General features: G+C 43.4%; 2 protein-coding genes across 2 annotated transcripts; both read right to left on the reverse strand.

Annotated features, from left to right (window-relative positions):
• Positions 1-829: 829 nt before the first annotated feature.
• LOC102558238 (olfactory receptor 4N2-like) lies at positions 830-1,765 on the reverse strand. The gene has a single exon (XM_059714053.1). The coding sequence runs from the start codon at positions 1,763-1,765 to the stop codon at positions 830-832; it is 936 nt and encodes a 311-aa protein (XP_059570036.1).
• Positions 1,766-7,554: 5,789 nt separating this feature from the next.
• On the reverse strand, positions 7,555-8,418 carry LOC132243661 (olfactory receptor 11A1-like). The gene has a single exon (XM_059714054.1). The coding sequence runs from the start codon at positions 8,416-8,418 to the stop codon at positions 7,555-7,557; it is 864 nt and encodes a 287-aa protein (XP_059570037.1).
• Positions 8,419-11,789: the final 3,371 nt, after the last annotated feature.

Consider the following 11,789-nt stretch of genomic DNA (forward strand, 5'->3'; position numbering starts at 1 on the left):
CATTTTCCAGGATGAAGTAGGATTAAGGGTCATGAGGTGACATACCTTTTCTGGAATAGCCTGAACAAGAATTAGCCCAATAGGATTTGGGGCTATATACTTACAGAGCTAACAGAATTGCCCCACAGATGATGTAGACTTACTCCATAGTTAATATAGAGTTACTGCCTGGCTTATACCAAGTTAATTTTTAGTTATTCCATAGATACTATAGAGCGGGAGGTTGTCAACTGGGGGTTGAAAAACCCTGCTTTACAGTTAGTACAGTGTTTCTACACAGCTGTTGTGGAGCCTGTCCATCTATATTATAGATCACTTCATGGATAATACATTTATTCCAAAGTTTTTCTATGGACCCAGAAAATTAGACCATAGGTTCTGCACCATTAAAACCTGCATTCATGTGTTTTTTTAATGCACATTAGGTTTAGTACCTCCAATGTCAGGTACTAAATATAAGCGCATTAAGCTGCCCTAATGTGCAGTATAAAAAGTGCACATTTTAAAGTGATGCATAATGCACAGTAGCCTACTTTATTGTGCATTAGAGTAATTGCATGGGTTTTTACATGACAAGTTAATGTGCAGTATAATAGGCTACTGTGCCTTAAAGCACGTGTGTAATGTACCCACAGTGTAAAAAATCACTGTACTCAATAGATACTAAGTTTCTAAAAGTTTCTTTCCAGGATACTTCAGAGGAGCTCTGTGGTTAACTTGCAGAACCCATACCATGATTAAAGTGCTACTCCAGTACACCTCAAACAAAACCTTGCCCAGCACAACAAAAATATTCTAATCTCTGCATTTCTATTATTCTGGCAGTCCTCTATTTTCCTTTCCAGAGGCCAGATCTGTCCAGCAGCCTCTTCATAGCACTGAGGATCTCCCTATTCCTCAGCGTGTAGATCATGGGATTCACGAGGGGGAAGACCACGGTGTGGAAGACGGCCACCACCTTGTCCATGGGGAAGCTACGGAAGGGCCGGCAGTAGACATAGATGGCTGGGCCGAACATGACAAAGACAATGATGATGTGGGTGACACAGGTGGAGGCTGCTTTGCTCTTCCCATGGGAGGAGCTTGCCCTCAGCCAGACCAGCAGGGCCCCGTAGGAGATCAGCAGAAGGAGGAAGCACATGAAGGTGGCCAGGCCGCTGTTGAAGAACATGATGAATTCCAAGATGTAGGTGTCAGCGCAGGCCAGCTTGATCAGCTGGGTAATGTCACAGAAGAAGTTGTCCAGCTTGTTGGGACCACAGAAGGGGAGAGGAACAATGAGGGCGACTTGGATAATGGAATGCATGAATCCCCCTGCCCAGGCGGCCACCACTAAGGCCCAGCAGACCCCTCTGTTTACCATGGTGGCATAGTGTAGTGGCTTACAGATGGCCACGTACCTGTCAAAGGCCATGCCAATGAGCAGGAAGATTTCAGCTCCTCCTAAGAAGTGGAGAAAGAACAGCTGTGCTAGGCAGACCCTGTAGGAGATAGCTTTGCGGCGGGAGAAGAAGTCAGCTAGCATTCTAGGTGGAATGACAGAGCAGTAACAAATATCCAGGAAGGCCAAGTTGGCCAGGAAGAAATACATGGGGGAGCCCAGGTGGGGATCTTTGTGGATGGTGAGGATGATGAGGACATTAGCTGGCAGGATCAGCGAGTAGAAGAGAAGAAACAAGCCAAGGAGGAACAGCTGGACCTCCCAGGTCTGAGACAGTCCCAGCAACACAAACTCTGTCACCTCTGTGCTGTTTCCATGCTCCATTTCATCACTGCAGAGTCCTGTAACACATACATGAATTCTTGTTATTGTTTGCAGCTGTCTTTGTGTGACGTACCTGTCCTTGTGTGTCATCGTAGCTGTCATGAAAATGTCGGGGTGGGGGAGCAGCTAAGATCAGAGCACCGTTGTACCCACTGTTTCAAAGACCATGACCAAGGCTGAGCTCCCTGCATTGTACTAATGCTGAACAGACCTCAAACGAAAATCCGGGTCTCACTCCGTGCATCTACATACGACGTTAACTGTGCAGTAGCTTAATAACACTGCACAGTAGCGCGTCATGTGATGGACAGTGCTAATACGCTACTGTGCAGTATTATTATGCGACTGCACAGTAGTGTCACTAAAAAGGCATTTGCCGGCACTACTGTGCAATAACTCTGGTTACTGTGCATTTATTTAGTACTTGGTTATACAATACTAAATTAAATGTGCAGTAACCACTGCATTAATGGATGTGTAGAAACACCCACTGATTCTGAGCTCCCTGTTGTGTTTGGTAGGCAAGACTACTTAACTAGTAACTAATGTAGACTAGCAGCAAAAGGATATGAGTAAAGACAAGGCTGAGTGACAGAAAAGGAAAATTCCTCTTGGGGAGTTGCCCTTGGATAGTTTTTACTAGCATGCCTCAGACCCAGGTCACGTTCACTGTTTTCACTAGCTAACTGGGCATATTTCAAACGTCTGCTGGCGTAGCCGGCAGATCCTGCAATAAGCACAAAGGAGTAAATGCCAGTGAGAAGAGGGCAGTTATGCAGAGTATCCTGGATCAGCTGGTAACCTAGGTCCACACTGTGGACATCAATACATGCAACTGCAAGTTAATACTTCTGGGAACAAAGAATGTGGCCTCTACTTGCAGCATAAAGACCTGTGTTTCAGAAACTGGTGACTTCTGTATGGATTTGTGTACATAAGTCACTGTGGCCTTTCACTGGCAAGAAGGACTTGGGTAAATCATGGCTGTATAAACAGAGGAGTAGTAAACAGGACTAGGAAGGGAGTTAAACCTCTGCAAGCAGCCTTGGGGACACTAGATCTGGTACCCTTATTTTTAAAAATAATGTTGAACACGTGGAAAGGTTGTAGGAGAACCATAACAATGACCTGCAGACTATGCAAGAGGAGACTATATCAGGTATCTAAGGGCTCTTCACTGCACTCAACAAAAGCAAAGTAAAATGCAGTGGTTGGAAGTAAAAGCCAGGAACATTCAGACTGGGAATAAGCATCAAATATTAAATCATATAGGTGAATAACTATGGGGACAAATAGCTTAACAATGGGGTGAATCACTCCAGACTGCAGTTAGATGCTTGCACGTTATTGGACTCAGTGTAGGGAACATCAGTGACATTTCTGTCCTGCTGGATGCAGGAGGTCAGATTTAGATGGCTATGGACTTCCAATCTAGGCTTCTCTAAACATGTGAATTTTGGAAGTGCTAAACTAAGATTAGATGCTCCATAAGTCTGGATCCTCTGCAGTCGAGACCAAAACACAGCCCTTGCTGTGCTGCTCAAACTAGAGTCGTTAACTGAGACCAGGATCCCACCGGGTCCTATTTAGTGAGACTTTTCCATGAATGCATTTATTCACAGATTTATTGGTTCCTTTACTCATTTATCTCCACATTTCTTTAGTCCCTCACACCTCTAATTATATATGCACTCTTTCATCTATCCAGTTCTGCAACTGCTTCTCTTTTTACAGGTATGAACAAGACACATGCATCCTCTTCCTTGCAAAGACATTATAAACTCCTCACACTTCTTTTCAACAGGATGGATGGACATAGGTTTCCCTGAGCTACCTGATATGTGCTTTAAATCCTTTACTTGCCTTCCCAACTGCAGCGCCCTTTCTGAGCCTTCTTGAGCACGTTCAGTTAAACATCCACACTGCTTCTCTTTAGTCTCTTCCAAATATAATGAGGCAAAGAGCTACAACACTCTGCCTGCTGTTTTCCCTCACTATGCTACCACTTTACTCTTCCTAATAACCTCTAGCAGGTCTTTGACTTGCCTTTGTACACAAGGTACTTAATGATGAATGGCCCACACTTGCTACGTACACACCTTGCACGGCTTAACTGTTTTCCTTATCTTTTTCTCTCTCTCATTTTTCTTCTCCTTCTAGTTTACAGACATGATCTCAGCTGTTATCTGCATGTCTTGCATCCAGGGGCAAAAACTAGTGTCATTTCCAGCCTGTGTTACAAAGCCCTCCTTTTAATTTGCCATTGCTGGAAATTGGTTCTAGCTAGTTACAAGGGTAATAACTTCTAAACTGATTATGAATGTTACAAAATGGGAATGGGAAAAGCAGTACAAAACAAATCTTGTCCCATGTTGGAAGCCAAAGGGGAGACAGTACCCCTGCACAGCACCAAAAGAATTAGCTGTGGACTTCCCTAAATACAAACTCTTATATCCCATGAATTGAACAATGCGTTGATGTAAAAAGTGGACCTGTCACATTGCAAAATAGCAGAATTATATCTAATGTCAAATCACGCTTCTTGGTAAAGAAGCGTTCAATCTTGGTATATCTTCTTGGTCAAGAAGCATTCAGTCTCTTGGTAAAGAGTATTCAATCAGGTCTGTCCAGCTAACCAAGGATAACCAGCCTGAAACACCCTTCCTAATGCTTACAGAGGACAAAACTCCTTTTCCCTGCATTTCAGCTGCAAAAAACAAACACAAAACCCCAGACCTGGCGAAGTATCCCAAAAGAAGAAGTCATGAGATCTGAAGGACTTAACAAAGAGAGAGATGGGTTTAGTCCTTCAAATCTTCAACCACTGGCAGTAGACCAGGGATTATAAAAAAAACTGTTGTGACCAAATAATCATCATCAGCAGCCTCTTGGATTCAGGAATGACCTAAATAGTGCATCCAAGACCAGCCTCAGCCTGAGGAGATGTCTAAGGGCTCCTCCTGGCATAATGTGTGCACAAATAACTCAGCCAATTTGTGCCCATATGATGATACTAAAGAATTGTATAAAAAAGAGTCCAGCACAATCATAGGTTTCAGTATAAAATATAAACCTGGTTTGTATACTTGCCTTTTATGAGCATACCTTCATGGTCAAGAGAAGGAAAGAGAGAGAGAGAGAGAGAGAGAGAGAAAGAAAGACGACGAGATAGGTGAAGTCTTACCCCGTTCTGCGTTTGAAGGAGTGGGTCCTCTCAGCATGCCCTAATGTCTGCCTGCCCTTCCCGGCTGCCCCCAGCTAGATCCATTTGGACAGGGATGGTCCTGAAGTTGCTGTCCTTGTGGCAGGGGCAGGTGGAGTTTGGAGGACAGGGGAGTGCAGCTGCCAGTCGGACACAGGTATCTTGGTCGTGCTGACTGCGAGCCCCAGAGAAAGGTGAGCTGGCACCTCAGACACCAGGGGACGGAAAAGGAAAACAACTGGGTCTTTGCAGCAATGAAGTGATTCAAACTCGCGTGTCCCGCTGCCCAGGACAATGTCCTTGCCATCAGGGTACGATCCCTCTTTTCACTCGCCCTGCTTCCCTATCCAACATGAGTCTACCCTTCTTGAATCTCCTCAGTCCTGTTCCTGTGCCTTTCTCTCTGCCATGGGGCACACCAGACAGTTCTCCTACGTAAGGGCTAGGACAGCCTCAAAACTCGCGTGGGGATGGCTTGGTGTTCCTCGTACCACTCGGGCAGAATTGAGAGGGGGCGGGGTCAAGCTGAGGGGGAGGTGCCAGGGCAAAGTGATGGTGGGTAGCTGGGCCGTGGAGCAGGCAGGAAAGCAAGACTCCCGAGACTCATCCAAAGTTACAGCAGTTGCTAACTGAAAATGTTAAGGATGTCAGAGAGGGGAGCGGGTGGGTGCTGCCCTTCTGTCCCTCAAATCAGCGCCTTTAGCCCCAAATCATAGTCCTGCCACTCCAATTGACCCTCCACCCCATTCAGGCCTCCCAATTCCTGGAACGATGTTTTGCTGCCCAATGTCTTGCTGCCCAATGTCTTCCCCCCACCCAGATCCAGTCCCCACAACTAAAGAGGAGACAGGAAGAAGGTGGTGATAGCTGCCAGGCAACTGTGGGAGCCAGTGGGGCATGTAACCCGGTGTAAGAGGGCAGCATGGGCCATGGGAAGCCCAGGAGCAGGCACGAAGTGGGATCTCTTCTGCTTTGGTGACACAGCTGTCATGCAGATTGGGGTAGCAGCGCAGTGATCCAGGGGTAGAGGGGCCAACTTGGGGGTCCAGGAGAAATCCACAGATGGAGGGGCTGATCACAGGGTGGAGAGGAGATCAAGGTGGAGATGGGGGGCAGTGGAACAATTTGTGGGATAGAGGGAGCAATCCAAACAGCTTTCCCTCTTTCCCTTCCAGACTATACTCTGGCTAGAAAGCCTACCGATGCAGTTGAGTATGCCATATGCCATTAGCCTTCTTGGCAACAAGGGCATACTGTTGGCTCATATTCAGCTTATTGTCCAGTGTAACCTCCTGGCCCTTTTCTGCAGAGCTTCTGCCCAGTCAGTTAGCTCCCAGCCTGTACTGGTGCTGGACTTTGCACTTTTCCTTATTGCACCTCATAAGATTGCTTTTGGACCAATCCTCCAATTTATCTAGATCATGCTAAATCCTAGCCCTACCATCCAGTGTATCTACTACTACCCCCCAGCTTGATGTTATCTGCAAATTTCCAGAGGGTGCACGCTATGCCATCTTCCAAGTCGTTGATGAAGACCTTGAACAAAACTGGCACCAGGACCAACCCCTGGGCCTCTCCACTTGATACCTGCAGCCAGGTAGACATCAAGCCATTTATTACTACCTCCTGAGCCTGATGCTCCAGCCAGTTTTATGAACACCTTAGAGTCCATTCATCCAAGCCCATACTTCCTTAGCTTGCCTGTGAGAATATTGTGGAAGACAATATCCAAAGCCTTGCTAAAATCAAGGTACACCGTGTCCACTGGTCTTCCCACATCCACAGAGCCAGTCATCACATCATAGAAGGCAGTCAGGTTGGTCAGGTATGACTTGCCCTTGGTGAAGCTTTGCTGACTGTTCCTCATTACCTCCTTCTCCTTCAAGTGCTTAGAAATGGGTTTCTTGAGGATCTGCTCCATGATTTTGCTAGGGACTAAGCTGAGGCTGACTGGTATGTAGTTGCTAAGACCCTCCTTTTTCCCTTTCTTAAATATGGGCACTATGTTTGCCCTTTTCCAGTCATTGGGGATCTCTCCTGATTGATATGAGTTTTTAAAGAGGGGGGTCAATGGCTCTGCAATCACATCAGCCAACTCCTCAGCACCCTTGGGTGCATCTTATCTTGTTCCATGAACTTGCATATGTCCAGCTTTTCAAAATAGTCTCTAACCTCTTTTGCCACTGTTGGCTGCTCACCTCCTCCCCAAACTATCTGGGAGCTGACCTTTCCTGTGAAGATGGAGGCAAAACAGTCATTCAGCACTTCAACCTTTTCTGCATCCTTTGAAAAGCAGGTCAAAGAAACACTTGTATAGGATGGTTTAGATAGGGATGATTCTTCCCTGGATCGGGGGCTGGAAAGGATGAACTCCTGAGATCCGTTCAAGACATACTTTTCAATGATTTTGTGATCCCTAAGAAGAACTCTTAAAATATCCTGTAGATGAATTCATAACCTCACACAACACAAGTATCAGTGCTGTTTTGGAAGAGAATCTAGATGGCCACTGAATTCACATAGAAACAATGTGCCTAATGGTCTAGTAAAGCAGATGTCTTGAAGCAACCCAATTTTTATTTCTATTTCATTTGCACTGAAAACATGAACATGGGGAAGTCTGAATTTCTTTCACAACACAGAATTTAGCAACAACTTTTGTCAGGGCCTGTTTTACCTCTTTGTTTCTCAAGCTGTATATGAAGGGGTTAATTAGGGGAGTGAGGACAGTGTAGAAGAAAGAGAAGGCTTTATCCAAGTCTCTCAGGGTGTCCTTTTTTGGTACCATATACACAATAAATACGGTCCCATAAAATATTGTCACTACAGTGAGGTGGGAGGAGCAGGTGGAAAAAGCCTTTTGCCTCTTGGTGGTAGAGCTGATTTTCAGGATGGCTGTGATGATACAGATGTAAGATGTCATTGTTAATAAAAATGGTGGAAAAGTCCATAAAGGAAGCAGAATGGCAGCTACAACTTCCAGCATGAATGTGTCGCTGCAGGAGAGTTTTACGATTGGGATAAAATCACAAAAGAAATGGTCCATTTCATTAGGGCCACAAAAAGTTAAGTTTAGCATTAAAACTATTGTTATACCAATAGCCAGAAAACTACTTGTCCAGGACATGGCTGCTAGCTGTAAGCAGAATCGTCCATTCATAAGAGATGCATAATGCAGTGGTTTGCATATTGCCAAATACCGGTCATAAGACATTGCTGCTAAGAGACAGCATTCTGAACCTGACAATAAACCAAAGAAAAAATACTGTGTGAAGCATCCACTGAATGAAATGGTTTCATCTCCAGTCACAAAGCTTGCCAACATCCTGGGCAGAATGGATGAAGTGTAGCAGGTCTCCAAGCAGGATAAATTCCCCAGGAAAAAGTACATGGGGGTATGAAGACGGTGATCAACTACAATCAAGACAAGGATGAGGATGTTCCCAGCCATGGTCAGAATATAGATTGTTAGAAACACTGGGAAAAGAAGAACTTGTATTTCCGAGATGTTCCTGAATCCCAGGAGGACGAATTCCCTGACTGCTGTTTGGTTTCCCCACTCTGTGTTCACTCCTGGGTGCACCTTGGAGACAGAACACAAAACCAGAAAAAAGATTATGAAGTGGGAAGATTTTATTGAAGTAGCAACCTGGGATTAGTTCTATAAACACACCACGATCCATATAATCAAAATGTTTCAGAAAGGCAACATGAATCTGGAGGAAAGATTTCAAGTACCTCATCTTTTATTTCATTGTCCGTGTTCAACTTGTAACCAGAAACCCCCAGAGTGCAGTAAAGCTGGGGATTAATGCAATAAAAGAATTATCCTCAAGATTTTGCAGCTAAAATGCCCTGTTTTTTTGCAGCTAAATTTGCCCCTTCTTTTCTTTTTGTTTTGTTTTCCATCTAAAACCTCTCCAGACAGATGCCAGTTGCTGAGCTGTTGCATCAGAAGCTCATGCCAAATTTTTGCTGTACTTTCACTAAACAGGAAATTATTATTGATTTTTTTTTAATTGCCAAAGCACAATAGAAATTAGGGAATAAGGCCAGGGATAAGTTTGAATAACTTTAACAAAGGTTTTCGAAGTGATTCAATAATATATGTATCCTGAGACAGAAGATGTGAATATTGTCCCATGTTCTATGCTTGATGGTACCAAAGGAATTGGATAACTAAGGGGCTCTCCTATGGTATATAGTTCCTTTGTCATCTGTATATTCCATATTAATAATATGGTGCTCATGTCTCCTTTGATGTGCTCTAATGCTCAGCAGAGTACTCAACAGAAATTATTAATAAGAATGTAATAAATCATCATTTATATCAAATGATAAATTCCACTGTCTGCCTCAAACTGCGTGAAGACGAGCCTAGTCTAGGCCCAATATTGGGAGCATCTGAAATGGGAACTCGAGAAAGAGCTAAGACCTAGTGCAATAGTTTGTAACCCTTTAGAGTCATGGCACCTATCCACAATATTTTTTATTTCACAGTACGGTCGTTCAGAGCCAGCTACCTAGAGGTAGAGGGGGTAGCGTGTGTAGATGCACACTGCACTCACATGCAGCTGCCTGAAAACAGAAAGCTATACATTTAAGGATCCTGGCATAGTCTATATAATCACTGCATTTGAGCAGCACATCACCGAGCTCTATAAATGTTGGTATTTCCATCAGTAAGGTCTCTAATTAAAGCTGTCCTATAGTGTTGGGAACTAAGCTACTGTTTTTATGTGAAGAGCAAGACAATCCACTGAGTTCGGGTTACAAAAGCTAATGAGTGAATGGTAATTTCTCTTCAATTAAGAGCTTGTAACAGTTAAATTGAGTTCCTGAAATTTTATTTAATTTTATTTTTATGAATGCCTCGTTGCAACCTATCAAAGCTGTGGGTAATCTTTATGTATTCAAAGCCTTGTTTTAATTATACCCAGTGTAATTCTTCTCCTCCCCACCCAAAATAAGACTGCATTTAGTTAAGAAACCAAACAAGCTTGATGAACCAAACAAAGTGTTTCATGTCATAGTGCAACTTTTGTATTCTGAGACCTGCATGTCCAGCATCACAGATCAATGGTCTGTTATCATGCACTGCCCTTTGGCTTAAATGTACTGCCGATTCTTTGCTTTGAATAATTAATTTGTCTTATAAGCAGAGAGATTTGGTTAGCTATGTTAATCTGAACTCAGGAAGAACTAGGGTGGATTTGAACCTTATAGATTGACTAAGGCAGAGATGTATAGTGTAGTCTTTTTCTGAATCAGAGATCACTTTGTCAAATGCTGATCACATGAAGTGGTCACAGCATCTGATGAAGTGAGTTCAGACTCACAGAGAAGTAATGTCAGAAAGTGTGGCTTCGTAAAACTTAAAATAGTCGGTGGAAATTCCTGGGATCCAATAAACATCACTTTGTCCTTGTCTATCAGGAATTTTTTTCCATATAGAAACCAGCCTGGTTCCCCATTTAGCTGTTTGCAGATCCTAAGGTTTTCTGTTTTCATGACCTAGATGTGGGGTACTGCACCAAGGCTAGGGACACTGCACTTCCTAGGTGCTGTGTGGGACTTATAATGTTTAGGAAATCTGGGTTAGCTTCTAGTGTCACATTCAAGGGTGTCCTTTAGTCCTGAACCTCTCCCCACCACCTGCTGCTTGACCACTGAGAACAAGCTGAGTTTTATTTAAGAGGAAACTCGTTATTCCCATGTCCCTCAGCTCCACCCATTTCATCCGTCCCTTGCCAGCTTCAGCAGAGAAGATGTTGACAGCTTACAGCATCAAGGTCTTGTCTAGTTTGTGTTACACTGATGTGGTCCTCACCTTCATAGGAAAGAAGAGCCTGGAACTGCCACAACAGACAATCAGTAAGATATAATAATCAGCAAAAAAAATAAAAATAAAAAAACCCAAAGATTTTTTTTTTATATAAGTAAGAAAACAAAATTAAAAAGTGACTGTTTATTGAGGTGGAAATATAAAAAGATAAGAAATATGAAAAGAAAAAAATTAAGAACTAGGTATGATCTGACCCTGCACTTTGCCTTAAATAGGCAAATTTTTCTTCAGGCCCTTTTGTCAGTTTTTTCATCAAAAACTTCTCAGTCTGCTCTATCCAGCTGCTGTCAACCGAGGGATTAAATCACCAAGTGCCCAAGGACCATTAGATAAAAACATTACTTCTATAGCATCTCTTTAGTACCAACTTTTATCTGACTATCTACATTCCTTTATTCAGTTCTTAGGGATGTATAAAACTTCCTCCTCCACAGGTACATCTGTTTGACAGCTCAGTCATCAACCCTATTCCCATTATCTCTAGGAAGTATGTGCAACCTTTCAGACATATAAATTCCTAATCCAATATTATCAGGTACTAGTCACTACTCCACCACAGCAGGAACATCACCTCAGTGCTACTAATAAATGAATTGACTTTAAATGATGACAAAGCAGTACTTACTTCTACGGTTGGTACACTCAAAGCTTGAATTGCAGCCATCTCCTCTCAATTCAGCATCACATGCAGCTGGACATGACCCCGCAGACTGTGCTCTAACCCTGATTCTGACATGGACCTTGCATCTCTATGAGAGGAGTTCAATATATATATATATGGCTTGACTTCCAGACTTATAGCTTCTTTCTTTGTATCCAGTATCCAGTATCAGTATTGCTAACTATGTATTTATGCATTTCCTAATTCACCAGCTACTCTTTATACAAGCCCTACTCTTTAATACTTCTGCTGATGAGTCCATGAAATGGCTGGGAAGTGACAGTGGCCGGTGTATTTATTTTCTCCATGGAACAAA

This window comes from Alligator mississippiensis, chromosome 11 (assembly GCF_030867095.1).
Source record: "Alligator mississippiensis isolate rAllMis1 chromosome 11, rAllMis1, whole genome shotgun sequence".
Classification (NCBI taxonomy): Eukaryota; Metazoa; Chordata; order Crocodylia; family Alligatoridae; genus Alligator; species Alligator mississippiensis.